Source organism: Delphinapterus leucas, chromosome 15 (genome assembly GCF_059928025.1).
Source record: "Delphinapterus leucas isolate spDelLeu-1000000601 "Yukka" chromosome 15, BTC_Dleu_Yukka2, whole genome shotgun sequence".
In the NCBI taxonomy this organism is placed as follows: Eukaryota; Metazoa; Chordata; class Mammalia; order Artiodactyla; family Monodontidae; genus Delphinapterus; species Delphinapterus leucas.
Window position 1 is genome coordinate 62256774 of NC_143143.1, and position 21508 is coordinate 62278281.

General features: G+C 46.8%; 1 protein-coding gene across 5 annotated transcripts in view; it reads left to right on the plus strand.

Moving 5' to 3' along the window:
- The window catches only part of TM9SF4 (transmembrane 9 superfamily member 4), a 56741-nt gene that overhangs the window by 23444 nt on the left and 11789 nt on the right, over positions 1–21508 (plus strand). For 3 of the 5 annotated variants that reach the window (XM_089896685.1, XM_022592715.3, XM_022592716.2), the window contains exons 2-12: positions 269–382; positions 5041–5140; positions 9858–10026; positions 10126–10255; positions 11498–11621; positions 13078–13196; positions 13299–13410; positions 14745–14815; positions 19172–19304; positions 20730–20811; positions 20908–20983. In XM_089896685.1, coding sequence (XP_089752811.1) covers positions 269–382; positions 5041–5140; positions 9858–10026; positions 10126–10255; positions 11498–11621; positions 13078–13196; positions 13299–13410; positions 14745–14815; positions 19172–19304; positions 20730–20811; positions 20908–20983 — 1230 coding nt within the window. Of the gene's footprint in view, positions 1–268; positions 383–632; positions 961–5040; positions 5141–9818; positions 10027–10125; positions 10256–11497; positions 11622–13077; positions 13197–13298; positions 13411–14744; positions 14816–19171; positions 19305–20729; positions 20812–20907; positions 20984–21508 lie in introns of those variants that run through there. The other 2 variants (XM_089896686.1, XM_089896687.1) reach the window with 2 other exon arrangements.

A 21508-nucleotide genomic window follows, 5' to 3' on the forward strand; every position in this document is an offset into this window, starting at 1 on the left:
CTCGAAGAGTGGGGAGCCGTGGCTCCTGTATTAGTCTGCCCTTTTGCCCTGCTGTTAATTACTGCACTCAGTTTGTGGCTCATTTCTGGAAGTGCAGGATCAGTGCCTCATAGCACCCTTGGGGGCATTTAGAGGGTAGCCTTTGGGGGGCCTCAGGCTTCTCAGAGTGGGGATGAGGCTGCGTCAGTTAAAGCAGATGTGACGGTGCCCCAGAGGGCTGCTCACCTCTTTCCCCCATTCCGACTGCCACCTCTCTTCTTCCAAGCAGGATTGGTTGCCGTGGTCCCTGCTGCTTCTCTCTCTCATGTGTGATACCGGGGCCTTCTACGTTCCTGGGGTCGCACCAATCAACTTCCACCAGAACGACCCTGTAGAAATCAAGGTAAGTGGGTTCCTGGTCTGTGGGAGCCAACTGTTGCCCAGTTGTTGGGCAGCCTGGCCAGAGGACACGTCCCTCCTGTGGTTGCAGAGAACCCAGACCAGTGCTGCTCAGCCTGGGAGGAAGAGGATTCACTGCGCATGGCTGGGGCGGAAGTGGTGTGTCCCTCGGGCCCCGCCGCCTCTCCTCTCTCTCTGCCTCTGGCTGTCTCTGCATCTCCCCCTGTATGAGTGCATTCTCTCTCTCTGTCCTTCTCTCTCTTTCTCTTTGGCTGTGTCTCTGTTTCTGGTTCTTCCTGTGTCTTTGTTTCTCTCTCACTTTCACTCGCTTCTGTGCCCACCTCTTTCTGTGTCTCCATCTCTCTCAACCTGCCTCCTTCTCTGTGACATCTCTGCCTCTCTCCATCCTCCTCTATGTTACCGGCTTTCTCTGCATAACTCATATCATCTATGTATACGCATGATTATTATGGCCTTTTTTTTCGATTTTAGCTTCTGCCAGGATTCTCCAGTTCAGTATTTCCAAACGGTGCACTGCATATCTGAGTGGTGGTATATGAGATGATTTTAAGTGGCTGACACGTATGTTTTATTTTAATAGCTGTTTTCTTTTAATTATACTAGAAAATATAACCATTACTTCAACTCATGATTTCATGGCTGTCATTGTTGGGTTTCCATTTTTAATAGTGTTAAAATGTTTGCTTCTTTTTTTTTTTTCTTTTTTTTTTTTGCGGTACGCGGGCCTCTCGCTCTTGTGGCCTCTCCCGTTGTGGAGCACAGGCTCCGGACGCGCAGGCTCAGCGGCCATGGCTCACAGGCCCAGCCGCTCCGCGATATGTGGGATCTTCCCGGACTGGGGCACGAACCCGCGTCCCCTGCATCGCTAGGTGGACTCTCAACCACTGCGCCACCAGGGAAGCCCAAAATGTTTGCTTCTTAAATAAAGGTATTTACCTAAAAATGAATCATATCCAAGAAAATAGCAGAATAAATGGTAAGTAGATAGAGCAAGTTGGTACATGAGTGATTCGGATTTGAAAGCACTATCCTAAATTAGAGTCCAGAAGAACAGCCAGCTGGGCCACCTCACCTTGTCAGCCTAGATACCCACCTGTGGGTCAGTCACCTGTGACAGGGTTATGGGAGAGTCCTTTAAAATATGGTTGATTGGGGCAGTGGGCAGGCTGGCACCTTGGTTAATGTCTCGGACTCTTGGTGGCATTTTCAGAGCCCTAAACACGGCTGAGGGTTGGTGGTGGATCTTCTTGGATCTCATTTCCCAGGAAACAAACTCTAAGGTGGAGATTTGGTGCAAGAGATTTATTGACTAGGCGCTCAGGGTCGGCACTCGGGAGGGAGTAATGGAAGCAGGACTGGGCAGAGGGAGATATTAAACTGTGATAAACAGAGTCCTATGGAAGGCTCTGGAACTGGAGTGGCCAGCTGCAGAGTTCTCCCACATTGAGCAGAGAGGACTGGCCACCAGACAAGGGGTGTGACCTTGTTCCAGAGCTCCCAGCTATAGGGACTCCTCTCTACCATCACCCAAATATAACCACTCTTAATACTTTGGGTTATTTTTCTTAGTCTTTTTTTTCTGTGCAGTGTTTACAGTGTAGGGTACTCGGCATTCTCACACTTCCGTAAACCCCCAGCTTCTTGACTACCACATTGGTCCCCCATAGGCAAAATAACGTATAGTTGAAGTTTTTAAGTAGTCCTTCAAATCCTTAGTGATTCTGTACAAAGGTCTAGCAAAACTTATAAAGTAATGAAAATAAATTCTGCTCCTAAAATGTACATTTCTTGTTGATGGGAACCACATCTTCACTGGTCTGTGCAAAAGCAAAGCAGTGAGATTGTGTGAAAATAAAGTTTTTATCCTGTCCTAAGCATCACAGTGTTCACAAGGGGGAACAAGCCCAGAAAATCACAAAGGGCCATCCACCTGACGTGCTGTCATGTACATGTGCCTTTGTTTGCCACCACATTTTGGGCATTTGCAAAATTATAAATTGCTACATGTCATGCTTATTTGGGGCATTAGATGCAAGCAACTTTTCATTATCCAGGGGGAGTTAACCAGTTTAGAGGTTAAAAATATAATACATTTGTGGAAAAACGAAAACTACCACAAATCAAGTTCTACAAGGGCTGGGATATTATCTTTCTCGGTTACTGCTGTGTCACCAGCTCCTAGTACATAGCCTGGTAGGGTGGATAAATACATATGATCAATGACTATTAGAAAGTGTCTGCATTTAGAACTATGTGGTAGTAACAAGCAAATGCACCATTCCATGTGTTGCATTACTGTGAGCATCCCTCTTCCTTGGAAGTCAGACTTGTAATTTTCGGGAACAATAATTAGTCACCTTTATTGAGGATTATTTACATGCCAGGCATTATGCATGGCTTAGCTCAAGATGCCCCCTAAGAGCCCTCTGAGGCAGATACTGTATGTTTTAGAGATTTACTGAACATTTTACAGTTACGGAAACTGAGGCCCGAGGAAGTGAACCAGCTTGTCCAAGGTCACATTGTGAGGGAGACATAGGGTTAGTTCAGAGCCCGGCTCTTAACCGCCACAGCACCCTTCCTCCCAGTGCCTCTGCCAGAAGCCCCCTCCAGAGCAAAGCTTGTGGCATGGGGAGGACAGGGTGGTTCTGGCTTCAGTCCTGCCAAGCTGGGCATGTGAGAACTACACCTTGGGTGGGAAGGGAGAGGGCGGGAGGGGACATAAAGGTGAGACTCAGTTTCTTTGTAATGTGGATTCTTTTTTGATTGTCCAGAAGGAGAGAATGCTAAGAAACACAAAATAACAGGCTGTTATAACAGATAATAACTTTTTGGTCATTTCGCCTCAAGCAGTTCATGAAATGCTTAATAGAGGTCCCCCGTCCTTCAATCCAACATCTAAAAAGCTCTGAAACTTAGAGTTTTTCTAAACTCTTGTAGGCGAGACCTGACCTGAACTGTTTATTAACTTTATTTTTCCCACTTAGTATGAATATTTTTGCATTTCCTTGTCATTGAATGTGGGGTACTGCTCCAGACCCAGCTGGGGGGTGTTATAAAACCCATGGTTTTATAATATACCACATTGCTCTTTTAAAATTAGAAAAATTTTAAAATTAAATTAAATTAAATTAAATTATAATTTATAAATTAATGTAATAATGTAATGTAATGTAATAATTATTAATGTAATAATGCCGAGTATACTAAAGATGAGTGAGTACCAGGGAGGATTACTGAAACAGTCATTAAATTAAATTAAATTTTAAATCTTTTAAAATTAAATTAAAAATCCTAATTCCAAAGCAAGAATTTTAAGTAAGGATTGTGGACCTGGATTCTAAAAACTATTTATACTTTCAGATGGTGTATGAGGAATGGTTAATAGTTTTTAAATAGCAAAAATAATTTTAGTTGCATTTAAATTAAAATTTGGGACTTCCCTGGCCGTCCAGTGGTTAAGACTTCACCTTCAAATGCAGGGGGTTGTGGGTTCAATCCCTGGTCGGGGAGCTAAGATCCCATATGCCTCGCAGCCAGAAAACCAAAACAAACCAGAAGCAATATTGTAACAATAGCAATAAGGACTTTAAAAATGGTCCACATCAAAAAAAACTTTAAAATAATTAATTGATTAATTTTTTTTTTTTTGCAACATTTTGACTGGTTCTATTTTATCCATGTTTTGGGGAGTTGTCTGTGGCTGTCACTGTTTCCAGAACTGCATTCTGTGTGCTTGCATCACTTCCTAAATGTTCTTCTTCATGGTCTTCTTAAACTTCATCTTTAATGGTTGCATAATATTTAATTGAACGAATATATTGTGGTTTATTGACCAATTTCCCATTACGAGGCTTTTAGCTGTTTTTCCATTTTTTTCTCTTTTTTCATTGTGCAAACATTTATCGAGCACCTACTATGTACCTAGATCTCTAGGCACGGTGGTTACATAGGTAAGCAAGACACATATGGTCCTTGCCCTCATGGAGTTTAATCTTAAATTCTAGTAGGGGAGGCTGATTTCTCTGGAAAAAGAAAACAAAAACATAAAATAATTACATTTTATCAGACATGCTACAAAGGTAACTAGAAGTGTTGAAATACAGAAGATGAGGGAATTCCTTTGATAAGATGATAAGGAAAGGACTCAAAGGTGAGGGGATTTAAGCTGAGACCAAATGTGAGAAGGAGTCAGAGAGTCGGGCAGAGAGGAGCAGGTTCAAAGCCTGAAGCAAGAGAGAGCTGGTCAGGCTCAAGGAACTAGAGGCAGAAGACCACTGTGGTTAGGAATGAGGAGTGAGCTCTTTGTTCCTGAAGTTTTTTCCCTTATTTGGAGTTATTTCCTTAGGAAAGATACCCAGAAGTGAAATTGTAGGGTCAAAGGATATCAGCATGTTAAGGACTCTGAGTATATATTGGATTTGGTTGTGATTTTAAACAAAATCTATAATGTAATCTAAAACTAGTGAACTGTGAAATAATTGTATTGTATAGTATACCAGAGTTGTGTCTGCTGTGGTTAGTTTGCCTATTAGATGATAATGCCGAGTATACTAAAGATGAGTGGGTACCAGGGAGGATTACTGAAACAGTCATCTTGATTTCTGGGTTGAAGAATAATGGCCTCCCTTCTTCCACTAGGCTGTGAAGCTCACCAGCTCTCGCACCCAGCTGCCTTATGAATACTACTCACTGCCCTTCTGCCAGCCCAGCAAAATAACCTACAAGGCAGAGAATCTGGGTAAGTTCTTCTCTCACACTGCTGTCACGCTATCCCAAAGAGGAACCCAGATCTCTTCATAATGTTAATAGCAGTTAACCCTTATATAGCACCTACCGTGTGCTGGACACCATTCTCCATAGTTTATATACAGATTAGCTTATTTAATCCTCATAACATCCCGAAGGAGGTAGTTGTGGTGTTTATTCCCATTTTACAGGGTAAGTGATTTGCCTCTGGCTATACTGTTAATTAATGGCTAAACTGGGATTGGAATCCATGTAGTCAGGCTTCAGAGCTGGAGCCCTTGGCTACTGCTCCGACTGGCTCTCCTTGATTTCTAGATAGCCCCTTCTGTTTCTTGTGGCTTCTGTAACCTGCTCTGCTTTTAATTAAAAGAATGAATGATTATCTCTGGCCCTAATGGAATCAGGGACATCACCATAGTTCTTGCTAAGCTGTGCAGGCCTTGCCTCAAATAATGTGTGAAGCACCCAGTGCAGTGTCTGGCATATGTGTTCATAAATAGCAGCCATTTTATTTTAATTCAAATAATTCTTCATTTGGTGGAATTTCAGGCTTAAAGGAAAAGACATTTGGTGGCCTCTATTGAGGACATGGTTATTAGTACTTACTCTGCCATCTCAGTGTTAAGTCCTGGAGATAAAAACTTGGAACTATGCCCTCCCTGACTTCAAGGAGCTTAAGAGACTTTCCTGTTCTCTTATAGCTTAGGGAGGGGAAAGGAGAGAACTGGCTCTTGAGCAGTCCCCTGAAAGGGCTGCCTTCTCCATCAGGGCTACCCATGGCTCAGATGTTTCCAGAACCCCTAGCCAACAGGTGTACCTACTGCCAGGTATTGGATGTCCCAGACCAGCTGGGGCAGGCCTCGACCAAAAGCAGGCAGCACTGCCAGTCCCGAAGTCTCGCCTTGTACAGTTGGACGGAGGTCGGTCTCGGGGCCTGGGCTGCTCCTGCTGCCTGCCGCTTACCCTTCTTTTCTCTCCACACCATGCCGTGCTCCGGCCACCTTGCCACTGCTGGGAAGCCTGACCTGCTGTGTTCTCCAGACCCCTCACAGCAGCTCCTCCCTCCCCCTGTGAGCTGGTGTGGATTCATCTACAGCCCAAGGCTGAGCACTTGGGCACACCTCAGTGTGATACTGCGTGACCTTAACCTCCGTGAAGCTGGGGAATGTTCCTGCCTCATAGAAATGGCAACTTCCATGTACAGAAGTTATCCTGCCACACTGTATCTCATTCCAGCTTTGTGTAGTGCCTCCCTCTGTGGCCTAGGGGCTCTTTGAGCAGCGGGATCATGTCTTACATGTGTCTCTCTCTGCCACTTCTGACCCAGTGTCTGACACATAGTTGTCATTCAGTAAAAGTTTTTGTCCTCCCTGAGTGGAGCAGAAACAGCCTTGATTGAATGCCTTTTGGGCCGCATGCCTTGTACTCTACGTCCTCATCGTCATCACTGTTAATACTTAAAGGGCTCTAACAGTGAGCCAGGCATTGTTCTAAGCACATCTGTGCTTACCGTAGTTAATTCTCACAACAGCCCTCTGAGGTAGCTACTCTTACTATCCCCTTATCACAGATAACAGAAGCGAGGCACAGGAGGTGAAGTCACTTGCTACAGGTCACTCGCCGAGTTGGTGGCAGAGCCCAGGAACTCTGGCTTCAGGGTCCATAGCCTTAAGCAGTACACTCTGCGCACTGTCTTACTTGGTTCCGACTGTAACTCAGCAAAGCCAGGTATGATGGCCCCCATGCCATAGTAGAGGGCACAGCAGCTTCAGAGGTTTGAAAAACTTGCTTGTGGTCACATGGTCAATGGGTAGAGAAATTGAGATCTTAACCCAGGTTTTTTAACTCTAAAAACAGAATTCTTTCTGTTGTCCAGACTGCCTTTTCCAGAAAGGTTCATTTGGGCTGTCCAAGGGCTGTGCTCCCGATTATCATGTTGGTGGAGATTCATATCGTGGCGGGGGGGTGGGGGCATGTCTGCGGCAGCTGTACTGGAGTATGACATCACACTTGCTTAGAGGGTCCACTCAGCTTGTTGCTCGTCTAGTGTGGCTGTCTGTCTGCTCCCAGCTTTAAAAATTAAAATGAATACTTCTGTATTAGAAATGAGCTGTTCCAGGCCAGTAGTGTCCTCTTTCTTGGTTTAAATGTATCAATAATTTCTAAATATCAAGAAGTGATACCCACCTTACTTGATCTTCAGCCCTGTTCCTCTCTCTGTATGTTCTTCCTTTCCTCAAGTGAGTTCCTTATTGACCTTACTGAAAAGAAGTGAGTGGTAAGGCGTGGTATAGAGGAAAGAGCCCAGGGGCTTAGCACTACCACAGTCACTGTCATATCTGGGTCTGGTTCTCAGCATCGTCATATGTAAAATGGCAGAGGATGACCCAGGTCATTTCAGCAGTGGACCATGCAGATATCTTATTGGTGTTCTTGCCCTCCCACTGGCCGGTCCATCCCTGGGTTTTGCAGACTCATCTGTATAACTAGCCTTCTAAAAGAGGGGGAAAGCGGGGGAGAGGTGCAGAGACCTTCATCCAGGCGCCTTTTCACCCTCCCCCCTCTCCTGAGTGGCCTCATCCACTCTTGGCAGAGTGCTACTTTGCACAGCTGAGTGGTAAAGCTAGTGGCCCTGCCACTTACCATCTGTATCCCAACACCTCACAGCTTCTATCTATAGCCCTGACCTTTCCTCTGACCCTCAGATTTGGGTATCTGACTGCCTGCTTGACATAGCCACTTGACATATGCAAACTGAAAAAATGCTGTTTTTCCCATTTTCCCCCCAACTGGAACTTGGTTGTAGAAGCCCCATAGTCTTCCTGATATGCACCGCTCCTCACTCATCCTTTGTGTCAGCCAGCACCAGCCCCCCTAGATTTCACCTCCTCAGTAGCTCCTGAATCTGTGTACTTGTTTCTGCCCTCACTATACCCTCTAATCCAGCCACCATCACCGCCCACTTGCATAGCTGACTGCCATCGCCCCCAGCCAGTTCCGTGCATCTTCGATATTTTCTTCACAAAACAGCCAGAGTGATCTGTAACCAGAATTGGATAATGTCTTCTGCCGCCCCTGTTAGAAACGCTTTATTGATTTTTGTGGCTCTCTCGATAGAGATCAAACTTCCCATTGGTCCACAGGCCCCCTGAGGTCCAGCTCTAGCCCGTCACTCCAGCGCGCCTCAAGTCACCCTTGCTATGTGCACTGCAGCCGCACAGGCCTCTTACATCTACCGTGTCATCCCCCTACCTTCCCCCCGCCCCCCAACCAGGCAGGGGGCCTTTGTGCATGCTGTTCCCTTCTGTCTAGAATAGTCTTCCCCTATCTCTTTGCCTAGTTAAGGCTCTCTTCCTTTAGAGCTCACTTCAAGCATTACTTCCTCAGAGAAGCTGTCCTGGACCTACTCCCCCACATGTAGAGCAAGTTCCTCATACTGTACTATACCTTCTCGTTATCCTGATTAATCAGTCTGTCTTCCCACTAGACCATAAGCTCCGTATGTCTGTTCAACATTATTTCTTCAGAGCCCAGCACATAACCAACATCCAGTGGATGTTTGGGAAGGAATGAATGAATGAACGAATGAATGACTAGGCCAAGAGTCCCACATCAAGCGGGTCCACACTGGTAGGCAGCTGTTAGACTGGGCGTATGTGGGCATTAGTGCCGCCTGTGGGCTTTGGTAGGTCTCCTTCAGCTTGCCCCAGTTCCACCTCATCCCAGTAGAAGTGTTAGAATGGCTCAGAATGAAAGCACCATCGGGTTTAGTTGACAGGCCCTAACTGCTCGGTGCCTGCTCTTGGAACGTCTGGCAGCAGGTTTCTCTGAGGCAGTAGGCATGCAAGGGGTGTGCCAGTTTGTTAAGTTAAAAAGATGTTTTGGCTGAAAATCTCAGGTGCTGGATTTTACCCTACCTCCCTTCCTCCCTGAACCAGGATCTGAAGACGGAGAAATAACTAGGAAACATTATCTGCCCTTAAAGAGCTCATAATGAGGTATGAGGGCAGAAACTTAACCTATCAACATATTGTGCAAAGTCACATCACTGACATATGAAAAGGCGCAGAAGTGATGCTGGTAATAAAAATAGTATTTGTTGTCTTCCCACTCTATGCCTGGTACTTTATTTCTCACTGTAACCCTGTGAGATGCGTACTGTTATCCCCATTTTACAGATGAGGAAATTGAGGCTCATTGAGCTTAAGGTACTTACCAAGACTGCTAAGCTAGTCAGTGGCAGAGCCAGGGTTCAGTAGCCCTCTCTTTGCCACTGTGCGATGCTGCCTCTGTGCAGAGGGCAACCCGAGGAGGGAGTCACAAACTCAGTCCTAAGGCGGTCAGGAAGGGCTTCCCGGAGAGTGGAATAGAAGCTGAGCTTGAAGGGTGAGGAAGAGTTTCCCAGGAACACGGGGCAGGGAATGGCACTCCAGGCAAAGGAAACGACATGTGGCCCAGAGGCACGGAATGTCGTGGCATGTTTGATGTGCTCTGAAGAGTCTGGTGGTGCTAGAGCACAAAGGGAGAGGAGGGACAACAGGGGGGCGTCAGGTGGGCAAGCCTGGCCTGAACAGGCAGGGTAACGCATTGAGTGCCAGGCTGCAGGACTGCTGAAGGCCCTGCAGGTGGGCCCTGTGTCTCTGTGGCTCTGCTGACCTCAGCAACCTCAGGGCTGAAGCTCTGAGCTCCATCTGTCTCTCTTATGGCAGGAGAGGTGCTGAGAGGGGACCGGATTGTCAACACCCCTTTCCAGGTTCTCATGAACAGTGAAAAGAAGTGTGAGGTTCTGTGCAGCCAGTCCAATAAGCCAGTGACCCTGACCGTGGAACAGAGCCGGCTCGTGGCCGAGCGGATCTCAGAGGACTACTATGTCCACCTGTGAGTTGTCCTCTGCTCCCTGCCAGCCTCGAGTTCCCATAGGGGAGGGCACTGAGGGAGAGGCGATCTGAGGGACTGAGCGGGGCCTTGGGTTTCCAGCATTGCAGACAACCTGCCCGTGGCCACCCGGCTGGAACTCTACTCCAACCGCGACGGCGATGACAAAAAGAAGGAGAAGGACGTGCAGTTTGAACACGGCTACCGGCTCGGCTTCACGGATGTCAACAAGGTAGAGTGTCTTGATGTGCTCAGAGGGCTGGGGGAGCCACTCCCCAAAGTCATGAGCACTTGGGGCCACAGAGGAGGGGGAAACATGTAGCTCTAGGCTTAGGAAAGGTGGGGATGGCCAAGACAAGTTCCTCCTGGTGCCCCTGGCCATGGCCTGTCAGAAGTCTGAGTGCTGTGGGCTGGGCTCTGGCGGATGCTACACAGGAGGTGGAAAGCACAGTGCCTAAAAACTCAGATTCCACATAAATATATGATTATATGGATTATAAGATTAACCACCCCCCCCGCAAAAAAAAAAAAAAAAAAGGAAGTCTGGAACTTCATCAGTATGTAAGAGAGAGAGCTCAGCAGTGGTCAAGAGCATGCAGGTTCCCTGGGTTTTGAATCCTGCCTTCACCACTTACTAGTTGGTGAGTGACCTTAAGCCTACCTCTCTCACCTCTCTAAGCCTTGGGTTCCTTATCTGTAAAATGTATGTTACAGCCATACCTGCCTTTTGGGGTTGTCATGCAGAGTAAATCAGATAATCTGTGTAAGCACTTTATAGCACAGCCACTGAGAAATATGCTAATGGCATTGATTGTAACAGTGATTCTCTTATATTTGTCATTTTCTAAACTAAACACATATTACTTAGGGAATAAAGAACAAAAGCATTTCTTTTGAGGCACAGTCCCTGTCCTCCAGGGGCTTCTTTCATAACTGGGAAGAGAACTGACAGTGTAAGATCCTGGATCTTAAGTCCCAATCCTGACCGTGCCAGTGCTTTGACGGTCAGGGCCAGAGGAGTTCAGAGGGAGCTAATGTGCGGGCAGGTTGTCACGGAGGAGGTGGGCCTTGAAAAATAGGTAGGCTTGAGCTGAGTGAAGTTGGGACGGCATTCTAGTTAAGTGAATGCCATGAACAGAGTTCAGGGTGGGGACTGTTCATGGGGCAGGGAGGGACCCAGGGAGACCAGGCGAACTAACATGTCTGGGAGGGTGACGGCAGCTGGGTATGTTAGGGTGACAGAAGGCCTTGAATACCAGCCTAAGGGGTCTGAACTTGTACCTAGTAAGCCCCACAGAGCCCTGGAGGGTTCATGAGTAGCGGGTTGCTATAAGAGCAGTGTTTTTGGAACGCTGGTACAGTTGGGTCTGCTAGATGAGGGAAGGGACCTAATACCTGGCTGGTCACCCTGTGTGATTTTTCTGGTGGTTTCTTGGCTCCTAGCTGTTTTGTTCTCTTTGTTGCGCTGTTTTAGATCTACCTGCACAATCACCTCTCGTTCATCCTTTACTACCACCGGGAGGACCTGGAAGAGGACCAGGAGCACACATACCGCGTCGTCCGCTTCGAGGTGATTCCCCAGAGCATCAGGCTGGAGGGTGAGTGGGGAGGTGTGACCAGAGGGGCAGGGCTGGACGGGCCTGGGCTTCACACCCAGGGTCTTTGCACCCTTGATTCCTGACATGGCTGATAGGCCCCAGTGTGGCATATGGGCCCAGCCAAGGTAGGGTCACTACATTCCCATTAGAGAAGGTGGGGGGCAATGGGAGAGCTGACATGGTGTCTCCTGGCCTGGCACAGCACCTTACCAGCCACCCCGGGAGGTAATGTGCTGATTGTGATAGGAACCAGAGGCTCAGAGAGGTCAGTGACTTGGCCAAGACCAAACAGCAGTTTGGGGCTTTGCTGGGCCATCACAAGAAGCAGCCAGCTCAAGAGCAAAGGGATGAAGCACAAGGGGCAGGGGTACCGACGGAGCTGCTGGGCAGCAGCTTTCAGTGTTTCTGCTCCTCTGTGTGAGTGATTGGCCCCGGGTCAACAGCTGTGCAGGAATGTGAGCGCCCAGGCGCAGCCCTGTGGGCCTGACAGGATCTGGTCGGCCTCGCCTTGCCTGGCAGCGCTAGCTCACCACAGGGCCACTTTCACATAGCATGCCTGGCCTTTTGTCCACAGTGGTGGTGAGTTTCTGGAGTTTTTTTAAGCTGTGGAACCTCATAGTCAAACAAAGTCATACGTAGAAGTCTTATGTAAAACATAGACCCTGCACTTTCGGGGCATCATACTGCCTCTCCTCCCGTCTGTGTCATGGTTACAGCTTGACATTTACTGTGTGAGTGTTTGACAGCAGCTGTTCCCCCACTGGCTCTTCGAAGTTAGAGACCCTGTCTCCTTTTCTCACCACTTTCTCTCCAGCACAGTACCTGGCACATAGTAGGTGCTTATTTATTGTATGTTGGTTGAATGAATGGACAGACAGCAGGATGAACAAATGTGTAAATGAAGGAAGGAAGCATCGGAGTGATTGAATTACTAAAGTGCCAGGACTCTGGGGACTAAATGAGTGAGCGAACGTATGAGAGAGTGAGTCAGTGTTGTTTTTGCCTGTTGAATGGGACTGATTGAATGAGCAAATGAATGTTTGAATTGATTGAAGGAAGAATTCGTTTGACTAAATAGGGACTCAGACCCTTCCCCACATACACCTCTCTGCAGCCCCTAAGGCCCTTTGGAAAGTCAGGGCTCTGGGAAGCACAGTTTTTTGTTTCTTTTTTGTTTTTTCATCTTTATTAGATTATAATTGCTTTAAAATGCTGTGTTCATTTCTGCTGTACAACAAAGTGAATCAGCTCTATATATACCTATATCCCCTCCCTCTTGGGGCTCCCTCCCACCCTCCCCACCCCACCCAAGGGAGCACAGTTTTAAAGCTCTAGTTGCCAGCTGTTCTCCCAGCCACTGCTCCGCAGCACACTGCCTCTGAGGGCACCCGCAGAACAGACCCTGGGTAGTGGCACCAGCCCTTGCAGGAACAGACTGAGTCTCTGTTTCTCACAGACCTCAAAACAGACGAGAAGAGCTCATGCACCCTGCCTGAGGGTACCAACTCCTCGCCCCAAGAAATTGACCCCACCAAGGAGAATCAGCTGTACTTCACCTACTCTGTGCACTGGGAGGTGAGAAGGGGCTGGAGCCCACAGCAGGGGAGGAGGGCTCTGGTCCGAGCAGGAGTTGTCAAGGTGGAGGCCTGACTCTCAAGTGCTTCCTCCCACCACCAGGAGAGTGACATCAAATGGGCCTCTCGCTGGGACACTTACCTGACCATGAGTGATGTACAGATCCACTGGTTTTCTATCATTAACTCCGTCGTGGTGGTCTTCTTCCTGTCAGGTGAGAGAGCTATGGGTTGGAGGGTGGAGAGGACAGGGGGTGAGGGATGAGGGACTGAGGTGTCACATCACTCCCAGGAGACTTCTAGGGTGTTCTTGGAGCCAAGCATAGGTCAAAAACAGACACTAGGGCTCTGTGCAAGGCATCAGTACACAGAGGTAAACAAGATTCACCCTCTACTCTGGAGAGCTCCCTAGGGGAAGGCTGCTCCGCCTCTTCACGCACACCTTCACTGACTCATTCAACAGTGTTTCGGCATTGCTCATCCTGTTCGGGCCCCATGCCGCGTGCTGGATATGGTGTTGAGCAAGCCCAACCCAGTCTCTGCCCTCACGGTCTGTATTCTGGTGGCAGGAGAGAGACAGAAAAGCACAGAAGTAGTGGGGTTCCAGATGGTGCTAAGTGCTGTGAAGCATATGCATGGCTGTTGAGGAAAGGGTGAAGGCTGCTTTAGAGAAGACCTCTCTGAATGAGGAGCCACCATTCAGAGACCTAGGGAAAGACGGTCCCAGCAAGGGTCACGGCCCTGCAGTGAGACAGGCTTGGTGAGAAACCAGATGGCAAGAGGGCATTGAGCAGAGTGAGGGTGGTTGTCAGAGGTAGAATGAAACTGATCGTTTCAGTATCAGGAGAAGTAAAGATAATTCTGTCTTTATTAAACATTTACCCAGGGGCCAGCTGCTGTGCTAATAAACACTTAAATGCATCCCCATCCTCGCAGCCCCGTGAGCTAAGCCAAAAAGCGTTAAGTTAGCTCAAGGTCCTACAACCCATTGTCTTAACCACTATGCTGTGCTGACTAGATAGGTAAACAGGGCGCTGCGCACGTACCAACGGGGGCGCCTCTGGACTGTTTGCGGTGTTGAGAAGAGAAGATGTTTTGAAGTGTGAGTAGGAGTCAGGACAGAGTGGGGCATTCGGGTAAAGGGAACAGCCTGGGTTACAGGCACGCAGGTGAGAGAGAGATGGGGCTGTGACCTGATAACTAAAAGCAACAAATAACCAGAGGCAAGTGAGAGGCGAGCCTGGGAGGAGGTGAGGCTGGAAGGACCAAGCCCTGGAGGAGCTGGGATGCTGTTCTCCCTGGAATACAAGCGGTGTCCTGTGACTGCCTCCGCCCATCCCAGCAGCTCATTCTTCCCCTCCTTGGGGGGTGACCCTCTGTTTACGCTGCCCTGTAGCTGGGGTGGAGCTATGCCAAGGAGAGAACCTGAGGCGGCTGCATAGCCAGTTCCCACTAGAGGAAGCCACGTGTGCCCAGAGGGCAAGCAGCACAGAAGACTCAGATGGCCGTGCTGACGACTCCTCTTCTTCCCCGCCCCTGTTTGTTTCAGGCATCCTGAGTATGATTATCATTCGGACCCTCCGGAAGGACATCGCCAACTATAATAAGGAGGATGACATTGTACGAGGTCATGGCTGGGGAGGGATGGACTTGCAGAGGGAGGGCAGTCTAGCAGTGGGGCTCTGGGCCTACCAGACCAGGACGCGCACATGCACGCACGTGCCTCTGTGTGTGTGTGTGTGTGTTATCATTCATAGCGTAAACCAAGTATTGAAAAGGAAAACAAAATGTTTAATGACCCAAAGTGATGGGGATAAGGCTTTCTAATTTCTAAGCGTAAAAACAATGGAAGAAATCACAGAAAGAAAACTGGATTAATTTTACCTTAATCCTGCATGTTAAGAAATGTAAACAACAGAAAAGTGAAATGGCAAAACAATATATGCAACAAATTTTTAAAAAGATGATAGTTAAAAGAACTGGTATAAAATCTCTAAAAAAAAAAACCACGAAAATCCCTAATGTGATAATGAACAAAAAATTTACAGACAAGGAACCATACATGGCCAGTAAACATGTGAAAAACTGTTTTTACCTCAGGGATAAGCCCCCAACGTGCAGTGTCCAACAGTCATGAGAAGACAGTTTTGGACCTTCAAATTAGCACAGATTCGTATACATAGTACTAATTGCCGGCAGGGTTAATGTGAGATAAGCACCTTTTCATGCCACCCGTGCAGGTGTAAACTAGGAGATTTCTGAAAAGTTATTAATTGGCAGTACCTATCATGAACTGCCAAATAGTTAACTTGTTTGTTTGTTTTGTTTTTAACATTTGGCTGCACTTTTAACTGTTGGTGCGGCCTGTGGGATCTTAGTTCCTCAACCAAGTATCGAACCCGCACCCCCTGCAGTGGAAGCACAGAGTCTTAACCACCGGACCACCGGGGAAGTCCTAGTTAACTTGTTTTGATACACTATCTTCTAGAATTTTCCTAAGGAAAGCATTAAAACCACAAAAATTTGGTCTAAAAAAAAAAATTTGGTCTAGAAATATTTATTGCAGCCTTTTTTATCATTTAAATAAACTGTAAATTGCCTGATATTCCATAATAATGGATTGGTTATATTATGGTACAGCCATACAATGAAAAATTGTACAAACATTAAAATAGTAATTGTAGAGAGTGTTTATTGACATAAGGAAATGCTCATGATCATACATCAGCTTAAAATAACAAAGTATTGTTACACAGTAAATACAATATTTTATTGTTAAAAATTATATATACATATGCACATGTACATACATAAAGGACTGAAGGAAATATGTCAAAACAGTGGTATTATTAAGTATATAAATCATTTTCTCTATCTTTCTGATTTATTTTTTAATCTATGAATGTTTATGAGTTTTATATTTTTTGTTCAGTCTTTCTGGATTTTTAAAAAATTGTCTACAATACTCATATACTACTTTTTGTTCATTTGAATATCATGCCATATATCAAAAAAATTTTTTTACTTATTACACAAGTAAGAGCACATACAGACATACCTCAGAGATACTGCGGGCTCAGTTCCAGACCATCACAATAAAGTGATTATCACAGTAAAGGGAGTCAAACACATTTTTTGGTTTCCAAGTGCATATAAAACTTATGCTTATACTATACTGCAGTCTATTAAGTGTGCAGTAGCAGTATGTCTAAAAAAATACCTTAATTTAAAAATACTTTAGTGCTAAAAATGCTAACCATCATCTGAGCCTTCAGCAAGTCCTAATCTTTTTGCTGGTGGAGCGTCTCACCTCAGTGTCGATGCTGCTGACTGATCAGGGTGTTGGTTGCTGTAGGTTGGGGTGGCTGTGGCGATTTCTTAAAATAAGACAGCAGTGAAATTTGCCAAATCAATTGACTCTTCCTTTCATGGACAATTTCTCTGTAAACATGCAATGCTGTTTGATAGCATTTTACCCACAGCAGAATTTCTTTCAAAATTGGAGTCAGTTCTCTCAAACCCTGCCTCTGCTTTATCAACCAAGTTTATGTAATACTCTAAATCCTATGTTTTCATTTCAACTATCTTCACAAATCTTCACCAGGAGTAGCTTCCATCTCAAGAAACCACTTTCTTTGCCTATCTGTAAGAAATAACTCCTTATCCATTGAAGTTTTATCATGAGATAGCAGCAATTCAGTCCCATCTTTAGGCTCCACTTCTTTTTTTTTTTTTTTTTGCGTTACGCGGGCCTCTCACTGCTGCGGCCTCTCCTGCTGCGGAGCACAGGCTCCGGACGCACAGGCCCGGCGGCCATGGCTTATGGGCCCAGCCTCTCCGCGGCACGTGGGATCCTCCTGGACCGGGGCACGAACCTGCGTCCCCTGCATCGGCAGGCGGACTCCCAGCCACTGCGCCACCAGGGAAGCCCTAGGCTCCACTTCTAATTCTAGTTCTCTTGCTGTTTCCACTGCATCTGCAATTACTTCTTCTTCTGAGGTCTTGAACCCCACAATTCCATCCATGGGGTTTGGAATCAGCTTCTTCAAAACTCCTATTAATGTTGATATTTTGACCTCCTCCTATGAATCACGAATGTTCTTAATGGCATCTAGAATGGTGACCCCTTTCCAGAAGGTTTTCAGTTTACTTTGCCCAGATGCATCGGAGGAATCACACTCTGTGGCAGCTATAGCTTTATGAAATGTATTTCTTAAATAATAAGACTGCAAAGTCAAAATGACTCCTTAATCCATGGGCTGCAGGATGGATGTTGTGTTAGCAAGCATGAAAACAACAGTAATCTCATTGGACATCTCCAGCAGAACTCTTGGATGACCAGGCGCATTGTCAATGAGCAGTGATATTTTGAAAGGAATCTTTCTGAGCAGTAGGTCTCAACAGTGGATTTAAAGTATTCAGTAAATCATGTTGTAAACAGATGTGCTGTCATCCAGGCTTGTTGTCCCACTTCTAGAGCACAGGCAGAGTAGATTTAGCATAATTCTTTAGGGCCCCAGGATTTTCGGAGTGGTAAATGAGCATCGGCTTCAACTTAAAATCACCAGCTGCATTAGCCTCTAATGAGAGTCAGCCTGTCCTTTGAAGCTTTGAAGCCTAGCATTGACTTCTCCTCTCTAGCTATGGAAGTCCTAGATGGCATCTTCTTCCAATCGAAGGCTGTTTCGTCTACATGGAATATCTGATGTTTAGAGTAGCCACCTTCTACATCAGCACTTGCTGCTTTACATTGCGCTTTTATGTTATGGAGATGGGATTCTCTCCTTAAACCTCATGAACCAACCTCTCCTAGCTTCAGACTTTTCTTCTGCCGCTTCCTCACCTCTCTCAGCCTTCATAGAATTGAAGAGGGTTAGGCCTTGCTCTGGATGAGGCTTTGGCTTAAGGGAATGTTGTGGCTGGTTTGATCTTCTATCCAGACCACTCAGACTTTCTCCATAACAGCAATAAGGCTGTTTTGCTTTCTTATCATTTCTGTATTCACTGGAGTAGCACTTTTAATTTCTTTCAAGAACTTTTCTTTTGCATTCACAACTTGGCTAATTATTTGGTGAAAGAGTTCTAGTTTTTAGGAATCTCAGCCTTTGACACCTGTTCCTTGCTAAGCTTAATCATTTCTAGCTTTTGATTTAACGTGAGAGACAGGCAACTCTTCCTTTCACTTACACACTTAGAGGCGTAGGGTTATTAATTGGCCTGATTTCAATATTGTTATGTCTCAGGGAATAGGGAGGCTGGAGGAGAGGGAGAGAGATGGGGAAACAACTGGTTGGTGGAGCAATCAGAACACGTTTACTGATGAAGTTTGCCATCTTATATGGGCACAGGTCACAGCACCCCAAAACAATTGCAATAGTAAAGTCAAAGATCATTGATAACAGAACACTATAACAGATAAAATGAAAAATTTTGAAATGTTGTGAGAATTACTAAAATGTGACTCAGAGACACAAAATGAGGAAATGCTATTGGAAAAATGGTGCCAACAGACTTGCTTGATGCAGGTTGCCACAGACCTTCAATTTGTAAAAAATACAGTATCTGCGAAGTGCTGTAAAATGAAGCACAATAAAATAAAGTGTGCCTATATTACTTTTATAATCAGTTAAAAAAATAATAGCTTGCTTCTAAAGACACCACTCAAAAACTATCACAGTTAACATTTTAGTGTGCTGGTTTACATTATTTTTCCATGCATTTGGTTTTTGGAATGTGGGGAGGAGATTTTCCTTTTGTATAGCTGTAAGCCCATGTTTGTGCCCTCCTTTTTCCGTGTGACAGTTCTCTGGGATATACGTTCTCATGTCACTTATACTCCTGTGTCAGAGTGGAGCTGGTTGACACCTGAGGGACCCTCAGCCCTGGTCAAGGATGTGGGTCCTTGGGGGTGGTCCCTGCAGGAGCTGCCTTCTCCAGAGCCCAAGAAGAGTCTCGCTTTCTGGCCCTTTGCTGCAGGAAGACACGATGGAAGAGTCCGGGTGGAAGCTAGTGCATGGCGACGTCTTCAGACCCCCCCAGTACCCCATGATCCTCAGCTCCCTGCTGGGCTCGGGCATTCAGCTCTTCTGCATGATCCTCATCGTCATCTGTGAGTAAGCCCGTCAGGGGTGGAGGTGGGCTGGGGGTTTGGGGAGGGTGAGCTGTGCTCACCAGTGCAGGACAGGCCTGAGTCTGAGAAAAGGGTGGGCGTCCCTTCCTGGGGCAGGGGGGCATGTCAACATCTCTGAGCCAGACAGAGCCGTCCATCCCAGCAAGAGGGCTGGTCCTCTCAGCAACAGGCCCTGGTGATTTGCTCCTCCTCAGATCTTGCCAGCACCATCGATAGCCCCCGACATCCACACCACCAATGAAGCCATATATCAGCACTCTGAGGTTGGCCTCCTTTTGCAGCCAGGCATTAAGTGACTTACCCATTTCAGCACCAGGATTAGGACTGGAATCAGGTCTTTTTTCTCAGAAAACACCCCCCAAAATGAATATATAGTAGTTACAGGCAGTTCTGAAATCAATCTGCCTAAATTTTTTTTTTAACCATTTTAACTTTTTTTTTTTGCTGACATATAACACTGTATTAGTTTAAGGTATACAAAATAATGATTTGATATTATATGTATATATTGCAAAATGATTACCGTAGTGAGTTTAGTTAATATCCATCACCTCGCATAGTTACAATTTTTTTTTCTTGTGATGAGAACTTTCAAAATCTAATCTCTTAGCAACTAATCTGCCTAAATTTCTGTCTCAGCCTCATGCCTCCAAGCTTTGTGACCTTGGACAAGTCATTTAACTTCTGTGAGCCTCTCATTTGACCTTGTGAGCCACAGTTTCCTCATCTAAGGAATGTGGGAACTAACCACCTCAGAGGGCTGATGAGGTAGATTCAGTGAGCTGGCATTCGTAATGCTCTCAGCTCAGTGCCTGGTTGGTTGCAAGTGCTCTGTGGGCTGGCCATTACCATTAAGATGCATGGGGCTTCCCTGGTAGTACAGTGGTTAAGAATACGCCTGCCAATGCAGGGGACACGGGTTCAAGCCCTGGTCCGGGAAATTCCCACATGCCGCGGAGCAACTAAGCCCGTACGCCACAACTACTGAGCCTGCACTCTAGAGCCCTCGAGCCACAACTACTGAAGCTCGCTCATCTAGAGCCCATACTGTGCAACAAGAGAAGCCACCGCAATGAGAAGCCTGAGCACTGCAATGAAGAGTAGCCCCCGCTCACCGCAACTAGAGAAAGCCCGCGCGCAGCAACAAAGACCCAACACAGCCAAAAATACATAAAAATCAAATAAATTTAAAAAAAAAAAGAAAAAGACGCAGCCAGCCATGGCCCAGCAACTGCTGCACCCCTCTGAACCCCAACTAAGACCCAGTCTTCTCCAGTAGAGTAGGGAGAGGGAGTAGGGAGCCTCATCTAGCCTCACCTGCCCTGGGGCCCTGTGAGCCAGCCCACGACTGGGCCTTGGGGCCTAGAGACCCTGACTTTCCCTCTCTTGCCCCTCCCTCCTCAGTTGTGGCCATGCTTGGGATGCTGTCACCCTCCAGCCGGGGAGCTCTCATGACCACGGCCTGCTTCCTCTTCATGTTCATGGGGTACGTGTGCATGAGTGGGGTCCCAGGGCTGGCGCAGACTGCCTGCACCGCAGCTAACAGGTCCCCTTGGTGTGGATCCCTTCCATTTCCCCACAGGGTGTTTGGTGGATTTTCCGCCGGCCGTCTGTACCGCACTCTAAAAGGCCATCGGTGGAAGAAAGGAGCCTTCTGTGTAAGTGTCCTAACCCTCCTCCCCATGTTCTTGCGAGGCCAAGAAGCTTCTTCCTGGGCTCCTCGAGAGCAGCATAAGCAGGCTCTGGTGGGGGTTTAGGTCCAGGTGCTGGGCAGCAGCCTGATGGGTGGGAGGAGCACACCCAAGGGCCAGGAGAGCTGGGCTCTCACCCCTGGGTGCTTACCTCTGAGGCCTTAGTAGCCGCATCCACGAAAAGAGGGAATTGAACTTAGATGATTTTTAGCCTACGTTGTCCCATGGCTCAAGCACAAGAAGAAATAGGGGATTCAGAATAACAGGATTTAGACACCATCCCAGGTGTCAAAGTTTAAGGTCAAAACCTGATCAGCAGGGCAGCTGTGAGAACACCCTACCCAGCAGAGTAAGGAGAGAATTACCTGCCAGGGGCGGGAGAAGCCAGGCCCCACGTCACTGTCAGCCTGTTTTCCAGACTTTGGGGCCTCTGTTCCTCTTCAATAAGGTCAGCTTCTGGTGTTCACTGTCCTCCTGGTGGTGAGGAGAGTT